Source organism: Acipenser ruthenus, chromosome 14, assembly GCF_902713425.1.
Source record: "Acipenser ruthenus chromosome 14, fAciRut3.2 maternal haplotype, whole genome shotgun sequence".
In the NCBI taxonomy this organism is placed as follows: domain Eukaryota; kingdom Metazoa; phylum Chordata; class Actinopteri; order Acipenseriformes; family Acipenseridae; genus Acipenser; species Acipenser ruthenus.
Window position 1 is genome coordinate 24379635 of NC_081202.1, and position 23809 is coordinate 24403443.

General features: G+C 35.7%; 1 protein-coding gene across 1 annotated transcript in view; it reads right to left on the reverse strand.

Moving 5' to 3' along the window:
• Nucleotides 1-3767: 3767 nt before the first annotated feature.
• LOC117419415 (DNA-directed RNA polymerase III subunit RPC2) overlaps nucleotides 3768-23809 on the reverse strand; it is a 33276-nt gene continuing 13234 nt past the window's right edge. Inside the window, exons 16-28 of the mRNA XM_034032143.3 lie at nucleotides 23504-23657; nucleotides 19551-19625; nucleotides 19274-19372; nucleotides 19027-19154; nucleotides 16940-17149; nucleotides 16288-16446; nucleotides 15881-15998; nucleotides 15624-15766; nucleotides 7553-7656; nucleotides 6877-7043; nucleotides 6155-6268; nucleotides 5804-5977; nucleotides 3768-5067 (exon numbers count right to left, since the gene is read on the reverse strand). Coding sequence (XP_033888034.1) covers nucleotides 4938-5067; nucleotides 5804-5977; nucleotides 6155-6268; nucleotides 6877-7043; nucleotides 7553-7656; nucleotides 15624-15766; nucleotides 15881-15998; nucleotides 16288-16446; nucleotides 16940-17149; nucleotides 19027-19154; nucleotides 19274-19372; nucleotides 19551-19625; nucleotides 23504-23657 — 1775 coding nt within the window. The 3' untranslated portion in view covers nucleotides 3768-4937. The remainder of the gene's footprint in view (nucleotides 5068-5803; nucleotides 5978-6154; nucleotides 6269-6876; nucleotides 7044-7552; nucleotides 7657-15623; nucleotides 15767-15880; nucleotides 15999-16287; nucleotides 16447-16939; nucleotides 17150-19026; nucleotides 19155-19273; nucleotides 19373-19550; nucleotides 19626-23503; nucleotides 23658-23809) is intronic.

Sequence of the window (23809 nt, forward strand, 5' to 3'; positions counted from 1 at the left end):
GCCCAGAAAAGAGGGGCTTAGATCTACGCAATCCCAGCACGTTAGCCTCCCCTCTTCCATTAAAGCATTACAATAGTTTTTCTTCTTTTTTTTAAAGTTCCACATAACCCTGACACCACTAACATTACTGTTAATGAAATGTGTTGGGTCGCTTACTTTCAGTTGATATAATTACTATCTCTTAAACACTGCATGGATCTGCCCACTAACTTAAGAGAATACATGTTATTGTCTATGATAGACAGGCATATTAGTAAAAGTATAACTTGAATATGGAAAATACAGAAATGTTCAATAAGTTGTTACTTGTTGGTGCCATGTTTCTTTTTTATTGACTTGAAGTTGAATCACTTCCTTCATCCATGTAATCGTGTGTTTTATTGTCTTAAAAAATAACACTAAAAATGCGGACTTTCCCGTTTTTTATGATAAGGCAAAAGTACACTTTTTAAAAAGAAACTGGATTGCAAAGTGCCTGAAAAACTGTGTGGGCTACAAAAGGGAAGTAAAAGTGCAAAGCCAGTGGCTGTGAAGGCTGTGATAAAGTGGCTGTTTTTTGGGGAAGGAAAAGCTGTGATTAGAATATGAATGGAGCTCCAGGAGAGAAGGAGAAAGGAGGGTTAGAGCTGAGCTACTTTGACCATGGACAGCAGCAGCACTTTCTATTGCAAGAGACTCAGCAAAACTGGTGCTGGCAACACATAGCTGTCCTTTATCAGACCTGAATTACATTCTCTCATATGTACAGTAGGGTTGATTAGGTCAAATTTGGTCTACATTCTGTAAGGATGCCTTAATTTACTGGACAGAAATACTTTATTTGAAGATCTTAGCATAGGCTGTAAATAAGTTTAAAAAGGCTGCATGTGAATACCTTAAGTATTACTGTTTTCAACTAAACACTGAGTAAAGAGCAGTTATGCTGAACTATTCCCCCTAATACAACATGTGTGAATGAAAAAAAGAAATAAGAACTGAAGAACAAACTGCACTACTTTCAATATCAATTGTGCAAAGATGAATGATTTGATAAAAAATAATATATATATATATATATATATATATATATATATATATATATATATATATATATATATATATATGCTTAGAACTTTGACATGTTCATATTTTTTGTGTATTGCAACTCTTTTATTAACCAAGCATCATTTATTTTCCTAGAATACACAATATCGTTCATGGGCATTAATTAATTAATAAGTGCAACACAGTACGAGTCATATAACAAAGCATTTGTAAATAAAACAAAATAAAAAAACAAGCAAACTACAAATGTTATCATTAATCAGAAATAACGAAGGTCATAAATTAACCCCCCGACCCCCTAAAAAAATGTTTTTGTACAATTGAAATATTGTTCATGTTCTTGAAAATAATAGTATTCCCCGTTTGAAATATTGGGCCAAATTAGTAAATATGAATCAATTTAAATAAATGAAATATGGTTTATTATTCATTTAAACAATAGACCTACTAACAAGGTAATTACATTTTAAATGTAAAGTGTTCCTGTCCTGACAACTATATTGAAAGGATTTATTTAATATCGGAACTAACTACCTATATAAATGAAATTTTGTTTTCCCAACTGCTGAGTTTAATTTGGAGTAACGCCCCAGAACTATGCAAAAAGAATCAATCGCAGCGAAGATACTGGGTTTCTTAGCAGTATATTTTGTAGAAGGTTTTATATTTATGCCAGTAGACCTGAGTTATGTATATTCGTGTTAATTGTAAAATCGTTTAGAGTCGCAGTTTAAGTAAAAGTACCTGAAGATGTGTTACACGTTTGTTTTCATGTAATTCAAGTTCTATAATATTGTTTAGACGACATGGTATAATAACGTTTTTCATTCGCTATTTTATACTACTGTACTATAGTTAAACATTTCTAACTATATAATATAGACCAAAAACAGATCATAAGCAAAACAGCGGTATAGAGCGATCTCCAATTAAACAAAAAAAAAACGGGTTTCTTCTGTTGTTGGTAATTTCAACATGCCACTGCTTTTCTGATTGCCTTCCATTCTATTGACTTGGTGTTGGAGTGTTGCTAAATCAGCAGAGCTTATTAGGATCTCATTAGGAATGGCAGGTGCATGCTACCAATAGTATACTCAATAGTGCTAATAGGAAATGAACGATGTAAGATTCATTGCAGAACAGTGGACAATGAATAGTCGTTGTCATGCACAACTTTTCTGTTCCTGTTATTAATGCCAGAGAGCCCAGTGGCATGCACATGCATTTGGTGATCTGTGGAAAGCCCTGTAATACCTTCACCTGAAACAAAACACAGTTAATTGACCCTCATTTCTAATTTCTTTGTACAAACCCCATGTGCTATGGGATTTCTTGAACAAAATGTGTAGGAATTATTCCTTCATTTCAAGTTGAATATTCTGTGAAACTCCTCATTATTTATATTACTTTACAATTTAATGTGTTGTTAGATTTTAAAATATAACATACTGCATGTTAATTAAACACTAGATCTGTTAACATTTTCAAATACTAAGGAAGAGATGAAGCTGCCTTGCTTTTTGCCAACTTGAACCAATACAAACTGAAACACAATTTTTGGGATAGTTTTGTCCAATAAATGCATTCTTTCTATCAGGGAGTACGTTATGCATTTGCCTCTCACCTGGGTTCAAACTGATTTTATGTACAAATAAGAGGAGTCTAGTGGTCTCAGCTAACGCTTGGAAAATACTCAACATCACACCATTAAAGTGATCGCTGGGAAGCTTGTGCTGTCTGTCTCAAAAACGTATGTATTCTCCCGTTATGAATACATAAAATCAAAATAGTTCTTGCTGCTTAAACGAGGAATTAAAAACTACATCTCCCAGAATGCCATAGCTTTCCAAGCACACTGATTGACTGGAAATCAGTTAAGCCAATACACCTGCTTGTAAGTTAACAAGCCAGGCAGGTATAGAAGGACAGGTTTCAAAGACAGTAGCTGTCTGTGTGAAGGTAAGGACTGGTGTATAGACCTGAACACAGCGCACATTAAAACAAAGTATATTAAATCTGTGATTTGTGAATATAAAGTCGGTAAACTAGATTGGCGGTCCGACTTAAATTTAGGGATCATCTTAAGTTTAGTTAATGCTCCAAAACAGGAGCTAGGATTTATTTTTGTTTTGTTTGTTAAAAGAAGCCGTGCTCCCACTGGAAAAGGTACAGGTACCGCCCTGTTTAAACCCTTCCTTGCTATTCCCCACTCAATTGAAAATGGGTTCAATTTTTAAAGTTTGAATTTAAATCTACCAAAGACAGTGTTAGGAACCCAGAACTGTGTTCGGAACCCAGAACTGTGTTCAAAGTCATACTGTAAATAAAGAAGCTTTGTAACAATTTGTAATTATATTTTTTTTTTTTAATTGTTAATGGGTAATTGTATTACTTTTAGCAAACAATGTGAATATCCCTTCTCAGTGCTACGTTTGAAATATAATTAACTAAGTATTGAAAAGATTGTTGCGTTCAAACTGTTATGTTCCGGTTTCATTAACGAATCAAGAGTTTTCTGTGGATTAGTAGCATAAACTATGGATTCGTTAAACCAGCAATATATCTGCCCTACACTCCTCTTCTCAAAGCCACTTTTAGTTAGATTAGTAGAATGAATCAAAAGGGCAAAGTCATAGATATGTTGTAATATAAATATATATATATATATATATATATATATATATATATATATACACATAAATAAATGACCAGCATGGATGGGAGAGTGTGGGGAAACTTTATTAAATTGGGTGTAATTGTTTTTTATACAAAACAAATAAGCAATACAGATAAAAAAAAAAAAAAAAACACAAGAAGCCCCCTATTCATGCTGCTTGTCACAGAAACCATCTATTACACTGGTTTGTATTGTTCAGTCTCCATCCGTTAATTTATTACATCTAAATGAACTACTGAAATTGAAAAAAAAGGGAATATCCCTTTATAATAAAGTAATGAAACCAAAATCTTATGTTATGCATGGACATTCTGGTATTTTAAATATGTAAAATATTTAATTAACAGTACAGTGTGAACAGTAACTATCACAATAACCTCTCTCTAGTTGTGCACATTGTATAATTTTCAATTTAAAACAGTCTTCCATCTTCATTGTCTGGCTTGGGGAGAAAGTTCACTGAAGAAATGGATGGGATGGTCTCATGTCTGCTTTATCTTCATTCCTTGTTGAGCTTTGCTGTATACAGTCTGTATAGTAAAAAGACAGCAAAGCTCAACAGTACTTTAAACAAATATAACTTGTATATTACCAGTATTGAAAAAAATGATTTAGTTTAATGTCTTGAATGCATCTCTGTTGCATAAACTAATTATTACATTCCAAATTACATCTTTTGCTTTTCTCTAGTTTGTTACTAGCTGTCAGGCCAATTTAATGACTGACAGTTTTGCAGATTGTTGATGTTAAGTGATGAGGCAGTGATGCAAGACATCTAAAACTACTACTAAAGAATAAGCAGACATACTCTATTGTTGCTAAACAAGATTAGCTTACTTTGTTGAACACAGAATATGTCATCAGTCAATTGCACTTGGGTTAACAAGTGATTTTAAGTGCTTGGGTTTCAGAGAAGTTAGACGCTAGTCATGCAATTAAGGTTTCTTTTTAACAAAATGTCAACAAATAAATGAGTTTGAATGAAAGAAAACAGGGTCATATTCCTCCTGTAGTTCCAGGTTCTAGGACTGAAGAAGTCCTCTTTAGAAAAAAACAACAGTCAATAAGACACATAGACTTGTGGGGCTCAAGTTTACAGAAGACTATGTTCATTACTTAAACAGATCTGCACAAATGTCCCCCCCTTTTTCTAATCATCAGTTGAAGCACTAGAAGTTTTCATTAGCAGCTGTTCTGTCCTGGTTTACATGTCTTTTCATTCGTTGTATCTGGACAGTTTCAATCTGGGCACAATGTTCATAGACTGAAGTTCCTGGAACAGCAGTTTACATGCATAAGGGATGCGCAGTGAAGATACGTGACAGGAAGACTTGCAGTAATGACACCTACCGAAGAAAGGAAAATATATTAGTCTACTTGCTAAACTGCCTTACAAAATTCATGAACAATTTCCTGTGCTTCACCTACACACTGCCACCATGATACAAGATGAGCAATAACCATACACTTACAAGTCATCGAGATAACCAAAATATTACTTTAAACAATAAGAACTGATTTCTTATTTTGTAAGGGCATCTTTTTTAATATGTTTTCTTGTGAGAGATGTCTAAAATAAAAAGGTCTGAAAAAAAAAAAAAAAAAAAATTATATATTATATATTATATATATATATATATATATATATATATATATATATATATATATATATATATATATATATATATATATATCTTCCATGGATACTGGAAATAACGGAAATCTTAAAAATCAATTCCATAATCAATACTTTGTAAAAAGCAAATAACCCTGCAACCCTGCAGCAGTCAGGAAAACTTAAAACTGAACCCATTTTCAATTGAGAATGGGGAGTAGCAAACTGAACACACTACATTTTGTTGTCGGGAGCCAATTTAGATCAAAGTATATATTTTATGTAGTTGTGCTTTGAGTGTGCGAGTAAATGGTTGTTTCCAGATCCAAAAGGAAGGAAAAATAACACAACAAACCTCTACTCCATTCTTTAATAATCTCTTGTTTCTATAAATCTTGCCTGCAACAACAACGAAAGATGATCCAATCCGCTCTCTCATTTTTTTCTTATTGGACCTAGACACCTACCACCCTGAATATCCCAGTAAACCACACTGTCCGCACACGTCCACCTCAAACGCGTCACTGGAAATCATCAGCCTCTCCAGCAGCAGCATGCTGGCTCCATAACCAATGAGACAGTCCCTCTCCATTTCACCCAAACGCAAACCACCGTCTCGCGATCTGCCCTCCGTGGGTTGCCTGTATGGAACAACAATAACAAAAAAAAAAAAAAAATCAAAAAGGATCAGAGACAGAAAACCAACTTCAGCCATGAGATTGTACACCCCCCCCCTCCCCTCCATTAAATTGGACCATCCCTAAAAGACTTGGTATTCGTCTCTGGCAAGAACAGCATGACTCCCTTGTAAATCCTACCTGGTGAGGACTGCTCTGGGTCCCCGAGCTCTGGCATGCATCTTGTCCAGCACCATGTGTTTCAGCTTTTGGTAGTAAACGGGGCCAAAGTAAATGTATGCTTCCAATGGTTCTCTTAAATAAATGGTTAAAAGGGATAATTACATTTGTGTGAGTTTATATTTGTTAATATCTATATCTATAATAAATCAATAAAAAAAAAAAATAGTGCATCAATATTTGGTTTATTCAGCTTGCTCACAGGCATTACCTGCATTCAGGTGTGTGCATATTGATTGACACCTTACAGCAATCAGATGTACAGACCTTAATGGAAATAACCCTTATTGCATAGCAGTTACAGCCACTCCTGGTTTTATTATGAGTTTAGTTATACCTCATTTTATTAGACAAACAGAAGTAAGCACAAGCACAGGTGCCTCTGGAATTTCTCTGACTGCTATGCAAGTTATCATTCTTTAAGCACTTGTAACGAAGGCTTTACAGGCTATTTTCTTGTTTACTGGTATTAGTGTGAGCAACTTTACCTGTGCCCCTTTTTCACTGTAAAAAATACCTATAAAACTGGGATAAATAAATTAACTGCTGCTTCCTGTTAATTAATCACTTCATGTGCTGAACATCACATTTTCTTAGGAATCAGGCATACACTATAATGCCCCTCTCAAAACGGAAAATCAAATCAACTAAATCAAAGAATTGTAGGAGAATTACCCTCTTACCCCGTGATACCAGATGTCACATAGTCTTTTCCCAAATAGTTGTAGCCATAGCGAACAAGATCCTCACAAACATCCTTAACTTTACTGCCACCAAAGGCTGTTCCATAATGAAATCTGCCATCCAAAACACCAGCCTTGCCAGCCAGCAATTCAATCAGTTTCCCAACCTAAAAAAATAAATTAAAAAAATGGTATTATATATTTTTTAAATAATAAAACAATGATGCCTGTTTAATGTCTAAATAATCTGTAAGTTGTTGTATGTAGAAGCATTGAGCACTGTAGGTGTACCAGAGCTCACTCGTCAGAGCTAGTTCAAAATTAGTAATTCCCCCTGAATCAAAGCATCAGGCTTACTAGAAATTCTGTACTTAAGAATAATTGTGCGGTTAATGACTCTAGTCTGTTGCACAAAGATTGCATAAGGTTGGCTGCTTGAGGAGCTACAAGACATTTCTGTACACACTGCAAGCACAATCACTGCATCTTCAATCCAGCCTAGAGAAAGGGGTTTTAAATTGTCAATGATTTCCTGCTGCAGATTTTATTCACATTTTCACTTCCCCTAAAAAATATTGTATTAAAAAAGGCAATTTATTTATTCATATTGTAACGCAATAGGAAATATCTGGCCATCTAGCTGCTTAAGGATTTTACAATTTTAGAAAATGCTCACCGTCATGCGGGATGGAAAACCATGAGGATTCATAATGATATCAGGGCAGATTCCAGTGTCGCAGAATGGCATATCTTCTTGAGGGACAATCAAACCACATACCCCTGTGGAAAAATCAAGTTTGCTGCTCAGTATAATAAAAAGCACCTAACCAACACTGGTTTAAGTAGAGAGCCTCAATGGTAACCAAAGAATTGCAAAACAGGTTAGTCTGCAACTGTCTAACAGTTTGTTCTGCTGTAATCAAAACCTAACTTACAAAGAAACATACCTGCTCTAAACTATACCCGCTTAAAAGTTGAGATACAAATATGAATTTATGTACAGATCTTTGATTTGTTAAAAAGCTTTGCCAACTACATCACTTAAAACACGATATTTTAAATATACAAGCCCATTACTGTGCAAGTATAGATGCTGTGAAACTTGTTTCTATTAAAATATTCATTTGATTTTAACTGTTCATCACATTAAATAAACAAATCGACACCCGTTCTAAAACTATATTGCACTTTAACTTTGCAAAAAGTAACCTGACCTGGTCACCTGGTTTTTCAACAATGACATGGCAGCACATCAAGGTTTCTCCTATTGTACTGTTGCAGATTGTAATATACAGTTATAATATAGGGTAGAAGTAGGCACAAAAAACACCAGATGGAATAAATTCTATTTCTATATTTTCTCAAAAACAGGTTATAAATCCGTGGGCACCAATATCGATACTTTGATATGATATTGTTCGATATCGATAAATTCCATACCGTGATATCGTGGGATTAAAAAAAATTCTTGTACGCTCGCATACATACTTTTTATTGCTAAATACAAATGCAGAATAATCAAGTTTGTTTTATATTTTGAGATACAATAAACCCTATACATACCAATCATTGTCAGTCTCATAGGCAAAGAAACACCACAAACGAATATTATTTAACCATTTTATACCATAGATTGGCATTTAGCTACAAAACGCTATTTGCATACTGCGCTAAGTTTGGCACTATTGGCCATCCATCAAGTGTTGCTGGCATCGTGCTGAATTTTGCATTCATTTGAGATATGCACATGCGTCAGCATTTCATTGAATTTTGTCTGTGTGATTAGTTACGCTATTAACTTATTCATCACCGTGGTTTAATGTGAACTTTTGGTATTATAAACGAGATGGACATCAAAACATAAAAATTTGGCATGGCACAGTTCTTAATGCTTTGAGGTGTCGTGAGGCAGCATATTGCAGAGCGGCTTAAGATTCAATTACTTCCAAAATGGCTAGAACATGAACAACCCTGAAGTGAAGTATGGAAATATTTCAGTTTTGAGGTGGATGATGGAATTGTAAAAAAAAAATATATATATATAACAAGGTTATATTATGAAGCAAAGCACCACTAAAAGTTAAAGTAATTGCTGTTCAAAGAGTAACTAGCGAGATTCCAAGAAATACAGCGTTACACGTCCCCACGTGTTGCTACAACTGTTTAAATAACGTACCTGTCATTTCTCTTTTCACTGTTAACATCCTGGCATCTTTTTGCACGTATAACTTTAAAGTACGTTTCAAAGCTCTTTTCAGAATGTCTGCTTAGTGCACTGATACTGTAAGGATTATTGCCCACATTGTCAAGCAGGTAACACAACAATGATGATCCATGATGGGGTACGGAACAGAAAAGCCTGAGCACTTATGTTTCTTCAAATCACTCATGCAGTGATTTAGAGGACAGATCTCAAACCCCAGTGCACTAGAGCAGATATTTTGAAAAGAGCTTTGAAACAGACTTAAGTGTAAAAAGATGTCAGAATGTTACCTATGAAAAGAAATTACAGGTGTGTTATTTAAACAGTAGCAACATGTGGGGATGTAGAACGCTATATTTCTTCAGAACCCTGTTTACTCTTTGATATCTGTTAATGTTCACACATGCACTTAATTTAAATGCAATGCACACTAGACTATTAAATAAACAAAAACATTAAAGTAATAGTAAAGCTGCACAAAGCACAACAAAACTAAATTATAACGCTTTTGTTTGCAGTAACAGAAGCCAACAGTCTCAAGTGTTTGTGTAAATGTTTGCTGAAGTAGCCCTGCATTAAGCTCAAACCAGAATAAACAAATTAAGACAATTTGCAAGTAAAGAAAGATGAGCAGAAGGCTTACAAACCGTTTAGTCAAAGCAGTATTATACTTTCATGTCAACTGATTTGTGAAGATAAACTTTAAAGCAACATTCAAATCTCTGTGCACCTATACACATTCCAAGACAGGCCTGCAAAAAAGAAAACTTTATAGTCCAATTTATTTATCTTTAACAGATTATTAAACATTATATATATAAGTAAATACCCATATTAAGTATATGCAAATAGTGTGCATTCATATGAAGTCAGGGTTTTAATTGGGTATTTGTAAAAATGGGGTATCATTGACAGCTCTGCCATCTGTCCAGAGTGTGGGTTCATTTGATCTGTTTACCAGTACTTAATTATATATAGACAGAGACCAGGCTTAGCTGCATGGTTCAACAGACCATAATGGAATTTTTTTTTTTTTTTAGTTTTTCTTTTTTTTTCTCATTGTAAATATAGAATGATAGTGTCTCTTATGCAGAAGATTAGAATCTAACTTAAAAAAAACAAACACACAAAAAAAACACTTAAATAAAAACTTTTTTTTTTTTTTTTTTAACAGCAACAAAAAAGGTTCCCATAGCAGTCAGTCACTGTGTTGTTTGTTTTGTGTGAAAGTGAATGATAAAGGAGCCATGAAATCGGCAGAGAAAAGCAGAACAGAGAGGACCCGGAGCTCTCCATGACAGCCGGCTCTCCCCTCTGCTGACTTGGGGAACAATGGAATCCACACACCCAACTGCAGATCCAACACAGCTGTACATTCGATTAGATAGAGGGGAAACTAGTGACACAAGCAAATTATTAACTTATTCTGGTCTGCTGAGTGTGCTTATGAGACAAGTCATAGCTGAGAGAATTTAATAAAATTCACACAAAAAACTGTCAAATTAGCTTAACATTAAAGTGACAAACATGCAGCTGGATATCTCAAAAGTTTCCTTGCATGTTGGATGATAGGCACAGACAGGGCACTGAAAATGGTAATGGAGTTTCTTACTTTATTTTTAGTGGTTCTAGCCACTAAAAATGGCTAAGGCCATTACAGCTTAAATTTGGTCATACATAAGAAATCATTCATACTGTAACTCAAAGAAAATTTAAAACACTTAGTTGAATATAAGATACAAATAGTAGAGCTAAATAGGAGCGTGGTAGACATTGGTTTACCTGGCATATAAAGACACACAATTATGACAGGATAAAACTATATAATTATATCAAATGTAAAAACATTTTACATCGAAGGCACTGGCCAAAAAGTTTGTCATAATACCACAAACACAACAAACATTAGTCTACTTAATTCAGTTAATTATATCATTAAATCATCACATATCTTTCATAAGTAGTTTTAAGAACTGTTCCACCAATTTGTTTGGGGCACCGCCTAGTTGCTGAATAGGTGCCAAATCTAAAATGTGTGATGGTCACGTGGGTAGTCTAGCTAACAGATGTTTGGGCTTCCAGAAGGTGTTCATAGAAGGTTGCATAAAAACAGAACAGTTTTTCTGGACTTTGACCAATAACCTTTCCTCTGTTTATTACCAAATAGAAAAAAAAACATAATATAAAGCATTACCCTGTCTTGTGAAGAACTCTGGGATTCCTTATCCATAACTTCAAACACTCTACATTTAAATATACTAAAAGAAACATAATAAACTCAATGACAAACATTTTGACTAGAAGTCTCTCATGAAAACATTGAGAAAGACTCCTATGTCAAAAATCTGTAATTTAATTAATTACATTTATTTTAGAATTACTAAACTGGGACATTCCTTGTTTCACTGAGAAATACATTAGCCCACTTGACATAAAATGTCAAACATTATTTACATCCATAAAACAACAAACCTGTTTTACGGTGTATATTCTCTTGCTGAATCAATGAAGAATTTATAGTGTTCCTTACCTGATATGTTATTAAATTTTACTTTTGTTAGTTTATTTACTCATTAAAATAAAAACATCTTGTTTCCTAGGGATTCCAAAATTTAAAAGGTTTTTATAAAACATTTCTATATTTTTTCAAATGTTTATTTACAGTAAAACCTGCAGTCAATACCAGGATCCCTGTGTAATCAAGCCCATTTTCACAGAGGTGTCACAAGAGCACAGTCCTGTGTACAGCGCACATTGTAAGATTTGTCTGGTAGCAAATGCTCAGGAACAAGAGCATCTTAATCCTCAGTTAAAATCAATTTTTTACCCTAAACATTTAAGAGTCACTATGAGATTACAAGTTTTCTATTCAATCCCTCAGGGCGACAATACTGTATTACAATAGATGCTTTTCAAAGTTTGGATGTTCCCAGTGTGTTTAACACCGGACGAATTAATATCCTGCATGTATGGTAAAGTTAGGGTACTGTTCGGTATTTGTTTAAACCATGTGCTGCTCAATATTACTGTACATAAACTACACACAATTACACCACTAATCTATGTATGTGTATAAAATGTGCTTGCCTATTCACTATAGATTTCTCTCAAGGATTTTCTTTTTTTCAGAACAAAACTCAAAAAGTGCCAACGTTTAGCTAAACTTGTGACTAATTCATGGAGCTTTCTGATTAAAACATCACTTTTGGGAGGCACTGAAAGACAACAGGGTTGTACACCGCTTTCCCAAGGGCTGTAGAATACTTGGATGTATTAAAATTTGCATAGTCTGGAGCACACAAAAGAACCGATTAATTGAAAAACAGCCCTAGAATGTTTGTGAGAGGGGCTATTGTAAAACAATCAGCAGAGGAACTTGACTAAACACACAATCCATAAGCGCTTCTAAGAAGGCATGGTTTTACGGTTGCATAAAAATGCTAACCAGCCTACATTTAAATATGTAATCAGGGTCAATGGTTCAAGTTTGAGTTTTTATGCCTTCCCAGCAAGCTTCTATTCACATTGGGATTAAACATTTACTTTCAGAGGCACTGGTCTGTGGTAAGCCTGCAACCTTAAACACATGCACAGTAAAACAATACTTTATTGACTATGTACACAGTACGTGGAACTGCACCTCTGAGCCAAACTATTTGTAAGCAAAAAGTACATTCATTAAAAAAAAAGAAAGAAACATAGTGCTTTTAAAGTGGAACTTGGCCTAGAGAATCATAAAATACAATTGCGTACCGAAAATGAAGCTCAAAGAATTTGGTCTTGATCATCTGAAACCAAAAAAGCTTCACGATCAGAACAAGGCATTCTGTAGTGAAATGTATACTACTCCAATAGTATATGGGCATTTCCATGCTAATGGAAACTTTACACATATGTAAATGTTTGAGTAAATTGACAAGTTGAAGCTTGATTTCGTGGAGATTAAATATTAAAATGACAAAATATACACTGGAGATTGTGTAGATAACTTTGTCTGATAAAACTGTATACTATCCCTCTCAAACATGATCCAAACATAACATGGCAAATCATGATGACGTACAGGGTGTTTATAAACAATATTGTCATATTTATGTCTAATTCAATTGATTATTCTAATCTAGAATAGTTTACAATATTATCTTAAGTGTGTTTTTACCACTGTAGCATGCGATTCTATATTCTAGATCGTTTTTTTTTTTTTAAATGCGCTAAGTTCACATCAGTGTCTGTCCACACTGTTACGAACGTGAAGGTTATTATTTCATCTCTTTAGAAAGGAATAGTAATCAAAGTTTTCTTCTTTGGGAGCCAACTTATATCTGTACTTTTTATTAAAACAGGTTTTTTGGGGATGCAGGATTTTGTTAATCACTAATAAAGTATTTAATCTTGCATCCTGAAGTCTGTCCACTCATTTCTACGTTCGTAACAACCAGGAAGTTGGTTGTAGTAAATCCAAAACAGCGCCATTCATTATCCAGGATTTTGACCCATGCCCTTTGACTTCTGACTGAAGAGAGTCGTCATTTTGCGTCATAGTGTTATTATTGTTATTAATCCGTTGGTGTCGGTCCTTCATGTTGCGAACATGATTGTGGTTAGGAACTATTACTTACTAGCTGAAGTGTATAATTATATCGTGTAGTACATCTTCCATCTCTCTGGATTAATAAAGAAGGTAAGTTTCTTGATTTCTACAGCAAATTTGACCGAGATTGATGAAGCATGTGTTTCAGTATATCTTGCATGTAACCTTTCCATGCAACCATGGTAGTAATAATAATAATCCACTTCTGCCTTGATCTATTCTATTTCTGTTATGCAGAGGTGTTGTTTATATTACACTTTTTATATTCCCCGCCCACAGTAGCTCTAAAAACAAAACTGCAAACTAAAAACAGATTCACTTTCTTTTTGTAAATGGACAGATAAAACTACCCCATAAATTAATGTTTATTCAATCTGTGTGTATTTGCTTGTCAGGAATCGGGGAATGGCATAAGAATGGAATCTGTATTTATACTTTTTTTTTTTTTTTAGTGCAATGTTTCATTTTGGGTAGCAAGGTACACACTGCTGGTAAAGTGAACCTGAATCCTTTAAGTATTCTTTGCTAATGAAAATGCGTACACATACAGGAGTTATGAGTTTTAAGATTATTAACAAGTAGTTATAGACTTGGTGTTTTACCATTGGATTTAAGGAGCGCAGGTAATGCATGTCTGCTTGTTCTCTGTGGCAGGCTGTTGTCTGTATGGGAAGGGGAGTGCACGCCTGAGACTCATGCTTGATATGCGCTGTTCTTTCGGGGCCATGCTTAATTTTGTTTAATCCTATTTTAATAAAGGTAAATTGAATAAGGGTAAGGTTGGGTTTATATTGAAATTGATGTGAAGTAAAGCATTCTTACTGGAGTAAATATTATTATTATTATTATTATTAATAAATAAATCTGGATTCATTTATTTAATTATTTAGGGTATTTGCCCAGTAATGGTTCAGCTGGGGGAAGGACCTACCTGAGATAAGGTATAAAGAGGTCAGTATGAGGCGCTCCGGGTGGGCTGGAGGTTAGTAGCTGACCTCTGTGGTAGCCTACGTATAGAAGGACTGTATTATCTGCCAATGTTATGTTTTTGGGTTTTTTTTAAAGTTTTTTTTTTATCCAGGATCAGTGTAAATAGTTATTTGTTGAAAGAGTAAGCTTACTTTTGTTCACAAATAAAGTATTTGTTTCTGGAATCTTGACCGGAGGGTTCAATCCCAGGTGGGGGACACTGCTGCTGTACCCTTGAGCAAGGTACTTTACCTAGATTGCTCCAGTAAAAAACCAACTGTATAAATGGGTAATTGTATGTAAAAATAATGTGTAAAAAATAATGCAATTGTATGTAAAAATAATGCGATATCTTGTAACAATTGTAAGTCGCCCTGGATAAGGGCGTCTGCTAAGAAATAAATAATAATTAAAAAATAAATAAATAAATAAATAACTTTTTGGTTGTGCGTCCTCCCTGTTTAACATCAGCCACTTGGCACACCCTCACAAAGTCGCCTTGGATAAAGGCATCTGAATTGTGTGCAAGCAACCAAACTTGATTAAAGCATTATAAAGGGATACCTTGGACTCCCATATTTGACTGTTTTTCAAATCAATTTTAACACAATTGTAATTTTTTGGGCTCTTTTCATGCCTTGCGTCTGTCCTCATTCGCAGCGTTACCATGCATGGAGTATAAACTGAAGTGCCTGCAACATGAAAAGTTATCTTCCCTTTAATAATTCTATGTCATTGAGACTCTGGAGCACATGATAAGAGGGGGATGATCATCACATCATGAACTTTACTTTTCAAACTTTGTGTTACACATGTGTATCCCGTTAGCGTGGAAAGGCCCATATCGGAAACACAAACATTCATTTTGGAATGGTTGATGTTTTTCAGTTGTTTGACGTCTCGCATGAAATCACTTCATTTCCAGCTGATATCTGGCTTGCACCTTCCAGTATTTGTTTAAATCACAAAATTACTTCACGTTACCTTTCTGGCCGTGACGACTGCTGAATTTATCACCAATTTCTGGCCGTCTGGTTTGCCTTAGCAAGATTTTAATCAAGAAGGCTTCTTCTGCATTTGAGGAAATCATCACCTTTTCAATATAAGAGTCTGTTGATCCCTTGTATCTGGAAAAAGGCAAAACAAAACAGAAGTTGTTAAATATAGCAACTCTCTGCAAAGATAGTCTGTTTTAAATATGCTTAAAAAAGGGTACTATAGAAGGCCTTGATTTAACTTACGTGATGGGCACATCTCTGAACTGTGGCTGCTGTGGCTGGGCACTGCCCTCCAGAGGGGTCTGGGTAACAGTGGGCATAGACTTATTAACCAGGACCTGCTTATTCTCCACCTTCTCACCTGTGTGCAACAAGGAAAATCCATTGACACTTTTCACTTTCTCTAGATATTTGAAATGACAGACTAACAACCTTCATACACCCCAGGTTATGTTTTTAGAGAAACATGTGGTTCTCTGGATATATGTAAAAATGAATGACATGCAGACAAACTGCCAGACAGACAGACAAAACAGGAGTACATACATGATACACCCAGTAACCACCCATATATGTTAAATTAGCTATATAATGCAATCCGAGCAGGGGATAATAATTACAGAACAAACAAAAAAAGTTTTGACACTTGCCTGGAGAGCAGATTCCATCTGCATCAAGGATCCCATGACGCCAGATTGGTTTTCGCGTAGCTGCATCCAGCATTGGGCCCATTACCTTATCAAAGGTCTGGTTGGTGTACCGTTTAAGAACACACTTGGCATTCCTGTACACAAGGCATCTTCCAAAACCTAGAATTATAAATAGAAGCCTCTGTTCACAGTAATGAAATCAAATATGTTTTTAAAACGTTCCTTTGCGTTATATAGTTATAAATCTCCAATTGGTTGTGCTACACCTTCAGTTTAGTTAACATGCACGTGTAGTACCACAGATAAGAGAGCAGTTTAACAATTTTGACTTTCACCTACATGATTATTTTGGTACAGATTGAAAGTCAAACTAAATCATTCTCAGACCCATGCCTATCTAATTCGACTACTTGCAAAGGTAGCCAGTGTTACTATGTTGTGCTTTTGTCATGTTAGCTCCTCTCCAATGATTGCTAAGTTCATACTGCCAAACTCATTTACATTTTGACCCAAGAGGTGAAACACTAATTCACTAACCAACTGTGCTACCTACCTCCCCTACCCTCACCTCGCTTTTCTTCACAATTATTAAGCTGATGGGACAGTGCCACAGACAAGTGTAACCTCAAAACAAAAACATGAAGACATGTACCTCTATCCAAAGAGGCCTTATTTAGAACAAGTGCATCTTCAATATCATAGCCGCTGTAGCTCATCACTGCCACAGTAGCATTCTGTCCTGCTGGAAGCTTTTCAAAATCAATGAGTTCAATGGTTCTTGTCTTAACCATGGGTTTCTGTGGATAGGCCAACAGGTACATGAGGGTGTCAATTCGGTTTCTCTGGTTGTAGGCGATTGTGCCTGTGGAGGAAGAGAAAAAAAAAAAAAAGGATTTCAAGACACTAAACTAATCGCTGGAGTACCATGACCTACTATCACAGTGGAATAACTTTTCGTGACAAATGTTCATGTAAAATGATATAAAATTTTGGCAAGCTGGATTCTGTCATAAAATGGTGGATTTTACAGTATTTAAACAGGTAAGTGTGCTTTCTTTTATACCAACATATTTTTCAAATGACACCACTAAATGTATACCACTACTGTGTACCAGTAAATGTATATTAGGGATTAACTGCCGTTTTTAAACTCTTCAATGCCTCTCCTCCCATGTCAGTAAGAACCCTAGGGGGAGTCACAAAGGAAACAGATGCACTCCAATTTGGGATCGAAAGTTAGGGAAAGTTATCTAGTGTTCTTTTAGAGACAAAGAAATGGTAACAAGACAAAAAAAGTGTTCCACATTGTTCCTTCATTTGTTAAATCATGAGCAGAAAGTGGCAAAACATTGCCTGCAGCTGCCAACAGTCCCTTAAGGGAATTATCACTAGTATGGACAGTGCCAAATATTCCACTTTATCTTATTTAAAATTTCCCAAAAAGTTTTGAACAGATAATTTTGGTGAAAACAGAATGCAAACTTAATACTTAAGGATATATTTTTATTTTCTATTTTATAAAAAGTGAGAGTTTGCACCCATTCCTCAAAGGTTGCCCCTGCCCTCCCCCTCTCATGAGGATATGACATTACATTTGTCCGCTGTTCTCACATGATCAGCAGTTTACAAAAATACTGCCTCCCTAATGGCCACACAGCATGATTTGCACATCTATAGTAAGCCAACACAAAAACAGGCAATGGAAATTAGGACAAATATAGTCCCAGTCTCTCTTAAGGTTGTAGGAATGGGGGCGATACCCTCTTGTAATGTCAGGAGTGATGTTGGGAGTTTCGTTTCCAGGGAACTCGCTGTGCAAGCTCAGGAGTATAAGCAGCTGAATACACTGACCTCTGAAACACAGACAATGAATTGCTAATGACACTCAAAAAAAGAAACACAAAAAGGCCTTTGCATACAAACCTACAAAAGAACTCAGCAGTTATTGGGCTGAAGCTTAGTCTCTACAAACTGATACTGCTTTTGCTCTGTGTGTGTGGCAACAAACTTAGAACCATGAATATGGTAAATACCGATTTAAAAGACTTAGTACAAAAAAGAAGCATTGTTCAAGACATTGGTCTTCAAAACAGATTATCATAATCAGTTTCCTTGTATATGCACTTATTATTTATAATTCTAAAACATTACAGATGTGTAGTTTTTCCTGGGTGTTTCTGTTCCTTTTTATAGTCTGCGGGTTGTACTCTGTCAAAATGTTTTGAGTAATGTTGAGAATTAAGATAAATTAGATCAAGACATGGTTTACAGCAAGTTCTCTGCAGTTACTAGTTTGTTGCTAAACTGACATTATTCAATAATCAATACATTTGAATATAATTTTGTCCCATTACTTCGTTATGACAAATAAGAAAAATCTTAATTCGAATTATACTTCTCATTTTAAGCCATGCATTCATTTTATAATGCCTTTTATTGGGGGACCTATAAAGATTCATCTTTTGTGATCTTTGGATCTTACAGTTTAAGATCAGCTTTTTAAAGCACTCTTACTGTACTGTAGTTACAGAACAAAATCAAACCAAGAGTGACACAGTGACGCAGCTAACATCAGTGGAAGGCAAATTATGCCCTTCAAGATATTTTCTATAACTTCTTACTTCCAGTGTAAAAAATAACTGGACTAATTACAGGGACTATCATTTCTAGAGACCCAAAATGTGCAGTTGCAAACTGCAATTAACATTATTTTAGAAGGCACGCGTTTAAGTATCTTACCCATAGCTTGTTTCCCCATAGCACACTGGTATGTGTTTCTTGGGGACTGGTTGTGATGAGGGTATGGAATGAGCCCAGCACAAACACCAAGCAGTGTGAATGGCTCGATCTCCAAGTGAGTCGTATATCTGAGAAAATAGGGAGGTCAATTAAAAATAAACTTTCAAAACAGAGTCAAATAGATACATTTTGGGTAATGGCATGCGATAAACAAAAAGTGATTAAGTAATCTTTGTTAAATACTCACTTGGTAATCATGTGTTCATACAGTGCTATGCTGCAATCATTCTCTTCGTTGACATCGAGATATTCAACCAAGCTTTCATGAAGAAAATCTTCAAAATTCCTGCAGAAGAAAACAAAAAACAAATCCTAAGCAATGCACTATATACATTTGGAAGTTCTTACTACTAAAAATAATGAGTGCGTGCCCATAGCAGCACAGTCACATACAACTAACACATTCTGCACCTCTCTTATTACCATACCTTATTAAAATTATTATAAAGTATCTCTCATCTTACCTGTACCCCTGCGTGAGTTCTTCAATGTGTTTGTTTGTAACTGCAGGGTTTCCTTTCTTTACAATGATGTAAGGCCTGAAATACAAAACATGATGTTTTATGTGACAATAGTGTTACACATCATATTTCTCAGCAGTTAACACATAATGAGTCATGGAGCAGATAAGTAAAATTAATGACTTGTCTGATTTACTGGCACTAAAGCAAATCAAGGGTGGTGGTGGTGGTGGTGGGGGACTCACTTAATTAGGATTCTCCAAGTGTTACTGAGCTTCACGGTCATACAAAGTTTGGGGTAGGGGGTGTGGTTCTTGAATGAAGAGTGTGTTTTATAGCTGGAATGACTACACACTCCAATTCACTTTAGTTTTTGTCTTTTAACAAAACTGTTCATCATTTAACTATAATTTGATCTTATTATGCATGCGACAGGATAGCGTCAGCCCAAGCTGTTACCGGCAGGAAAGAGACCCGGGGCAGAAAGCTGCAGTTAAAGCTCATATGCGCATGTTTATTTAACAAACACACAAAACAGAGGAACAAATTGTGGTGATCTCCAGCTAAAAGTATAGCTGTCCAGTGGCCAAAATTATATAATAGAGTTCAAAACTAACAATAAACTGTTTTATTTTAAAGAGTGAACATTTGTGTAGCTAAACTCTGCAGTACACACAAATATATATTCCATTCAACTGAATCTTCATTTTTTTTTTTTTTTAATTAAAATTCAGCATCGTTAGTTGGTTTACGCTTTCCTCCGTCATGGGTTGCCTTTGTGAAGTAAAAACCTGTCCATATGGCGAAACGCGTCGCTCGGCATCCACAGAATTAGGGACAACAGACAAATGTCCCTTGGCTAGTTTTTCAATGTTAGGAAAGCGTGGTTCTGCAGACCTCCAAAAAAGTAGTCAGAGGAAGGTCACGACTGCATTCCTTTGCATGACACTGGTAGCCTTCTAATTCAGTATTGCACTGTTGAAACCAGGTATGGAATCCAACGGAACACAAATGCTTGCAGGGGATCAAAACCATTACCGCTTTAAGGAACTGGTGTGCTGGCTGGGTGAAACAGAGCTTTCTTTCACTGTGATCAGGGTTGTAGGAGCTTGTAAGCTTACCTACAATTTCAGTACATGTTTTAATACATTGGCTTTGAATCCCAGCATCACTGCAGTCTTGCTCACCTTTAAGTGCTTGGTATGTGTTAAGTAAGTCAGCAACTTTAGTGTAGGTTTGATGAACCCGAATCTCATGGCTTTCAAACCACTTGATTAAAATCAGCAAGTTTTTTGCCATACCTTGTGATTATGTCAAGTTGCATCTGTAAAATGTCCAAATTGTCCAGCAGATGTTTCAGCTCCTTTAACAATTCTGTGTTTGGTGTAATTTCCATTTCATCCTCCACACCTCCTACCTTGCATCCAAACGTAAGGTACTATCAATGGTATTCAGCAGCAGCATACCAGCTTCCCCATCTCATCTGAACTGGTTCAGACGGCAATTTTACAGGAAGATTTGAATCCGCAGCCTGGACTGCACTTTGTAGATGCTCTTAAATGCAGTTTTCTGCCCTGACAATATTTGAAAACCTTTTTGACTGTTGCAATTTGCTTGTCAACTTCTGGAAAATTGGTAAACGGAGTTAGGCAGTAGTCCCTTAAGCACTTGATTGTAAGCTTCTGACATGCTATAAGTTTTAATTGCTCTTGGTCAAACTCGCTTTTACTTATTTACTGTATCCTTTATTTTGCTCTTACTTGAATTTGATCTTATTGTACCTTCATAACTGCTCTTATCTGTATTATGATATTCTGTAATGTGATATTTTATAATGCGATACTTTGTACTGTGATATTTTGTAACAATTGCAAGGGTGCCTGCTAAGAAATAAATAATTAATAACAAAAAATTATACTGCAGGATGCATTCCCAGAGATAAATGCACTGACATCATCAAAATCAACATCAAAGTTATTCAAGCACTTTACAATAGCTTGTGAAATGGTGTTGTAATTAACAGCCTGTAGGTAAAGTGTATCTGGACAGCTTTCAGTTCTATGTTAGATGCACGTTCACCACTTAGGTCTTGTAAAACAAATACAATGTGTAACACATACTGATCTTGGACATCACTTTGCTCGTCAGTGACCACTGACAATTGTGATACTCCGCAACTTTAGGTAAGTATTTGCGTCTCTGCTGGGTTGATGAAGGAATCGCTCCACCATTTGTTACATTCAGTCTGAGGAATTCACGTAACTTTTGGTTGTCCAGTTTATCAAGAGGGAAAACTCCCTTATGCTACCTGGATTAATCACTTCAAAAGCAACGCTAACCTCAGAGTGTGACACTCCTATTTATCTAGCTCAACCACGACGGGACCCATGTTTTTTTGGAAATATCTTTGGAAATATTTGAAATCGCAGATATAAAGTTTTTAAAAGAGTTGAAGTATACCCCAAAATTTCTGACAACCACATGACAAGAAGCTGTGCAGTGTGACAGCGACAGCAGAACCCACCAGCTTTAAAAATCTCAAATCGGCATTCCGAGCACTCCAATAAACAGAAGTGCATGCGTGTGGGTGGGGGGAGATTCGCCCTATTATCATGGTGATCTTTAACTGCCTCTGGGATCCTGTATCCCAGCATGCTCCACCTACTATCCCCAAGAGGAAACAGAGGCACAAAGGATGGTATGCAGGATGCAAACGTCAAGAGCTGGCACTATTTGAAGAAGCAGCTCCCAGAGTGTGGAGAAAACAAACACAAGATACTTGCCTGCTCCGAGATAAAAAAAAAAAAGTCCTGCTAATCGTTCAAGACTAATGAGCACCTCTTAACCACTTAAGTAGTGCACCTGAATAATACACTAAAGAGGAATAAAACTGAGGCTTGTCAATTTGCTGTGGAAACCTATAACACTTTTGAAACTTTTTTTGAGCAAGAATATGCAGCCTTCCATAATGCCTAAATTACTGCTTATATCTAGCTCCTAATTTAGCATGATTTATATCAGAGATTGTGGAAAACAATTATTTTACTGTTATGATTTACAGGTATTTATATATATATATATATATATATATATATATATATATATATAATCTTGGAGAAAAAAAAATATAAATATTGTTTTCAGTTTTTATTTGCCGCAGGAGGATCCTCCAGTATTGTGTGCATAAAAGGCCAGTGAGTGAAGTATATACATAAAATGCCACGAAATAACTATATTAATCAAATGCCAGGGAAGATAACTATATAAAAAAATCCCGGGAAGTGAACACATTTTTTTATTACTGTCATAGACAAGCTGGCTAAAATACTAACACTCTGTTAACTCCTCCCCCTTCTTCTGTTACATTCTCATTTTCATGGAGTTGGCCAGATGTGGATTTTCCAAATCCAAGTGCAAATAGATTTGACTGTTGCTTCAGTTTCTTTGACTTTTTATTTAGGGTAAGAGTTTGAGAATTTATGTATTTTTTTTAATTTCTCATGCCGTCTAAGCTGATCAACCGAGCGAGTTGGGGAAACTCAATGGCCTGTAGCTCTGCAGCACTCTTGTAACAGAGAATGTTTTAAAGCTGTGTAGCTATTTTAACCCCTGCTGTGTGTGATGCAAGGCAGCACAGATACCTCAACACTCCTTTCATCCCCCCTTCTTGTTGGGGTGAGGGGAATCTTTTAGTTTCTTAAATTTTCTTTACGTTGTCAACAGCCATCTCTTCCGAACGGCAGACAACGCAGAATGAATTCGGAATGATAATTCCAGCTGTTCCACCCTACCTTGACTAGCTGGTGCACATTACTATGGAAACAAGAAAAATGGGTCTGGTTCCAGGAAAGGATTAGGTCTGTGAGATCAACAAAATGTAAGTGCATTGTCAAAATGAATGTAAAAAATCCACTTGAAGACCAAGTGACTTATGAAACTCCCTGAGGAATCATTACCTGCACAGTCTCCCTCCATCAGAGGAGATGTAAACACAGCGATCAGTGAGGTTTGTTGAGATAGACACAAACTCGTTAATGAAGCCAGCTCGCCTCATCAGTCGGAAGGTGGACACAAGCTTCTGGTGATCCCGGATTACCCCAAGAATGTTGCCTAAAACGTACAGCATATAGAAGTTGATGGTGTATGTTACAAAGTATCAGTACAATTCTTCCATAAAAAGTCAAAAAGTAGCATACCATGGTATGGCCTACATCTACAAAAGAATATTCCATATATAGAATAGAAAAGAGACATGCATAATG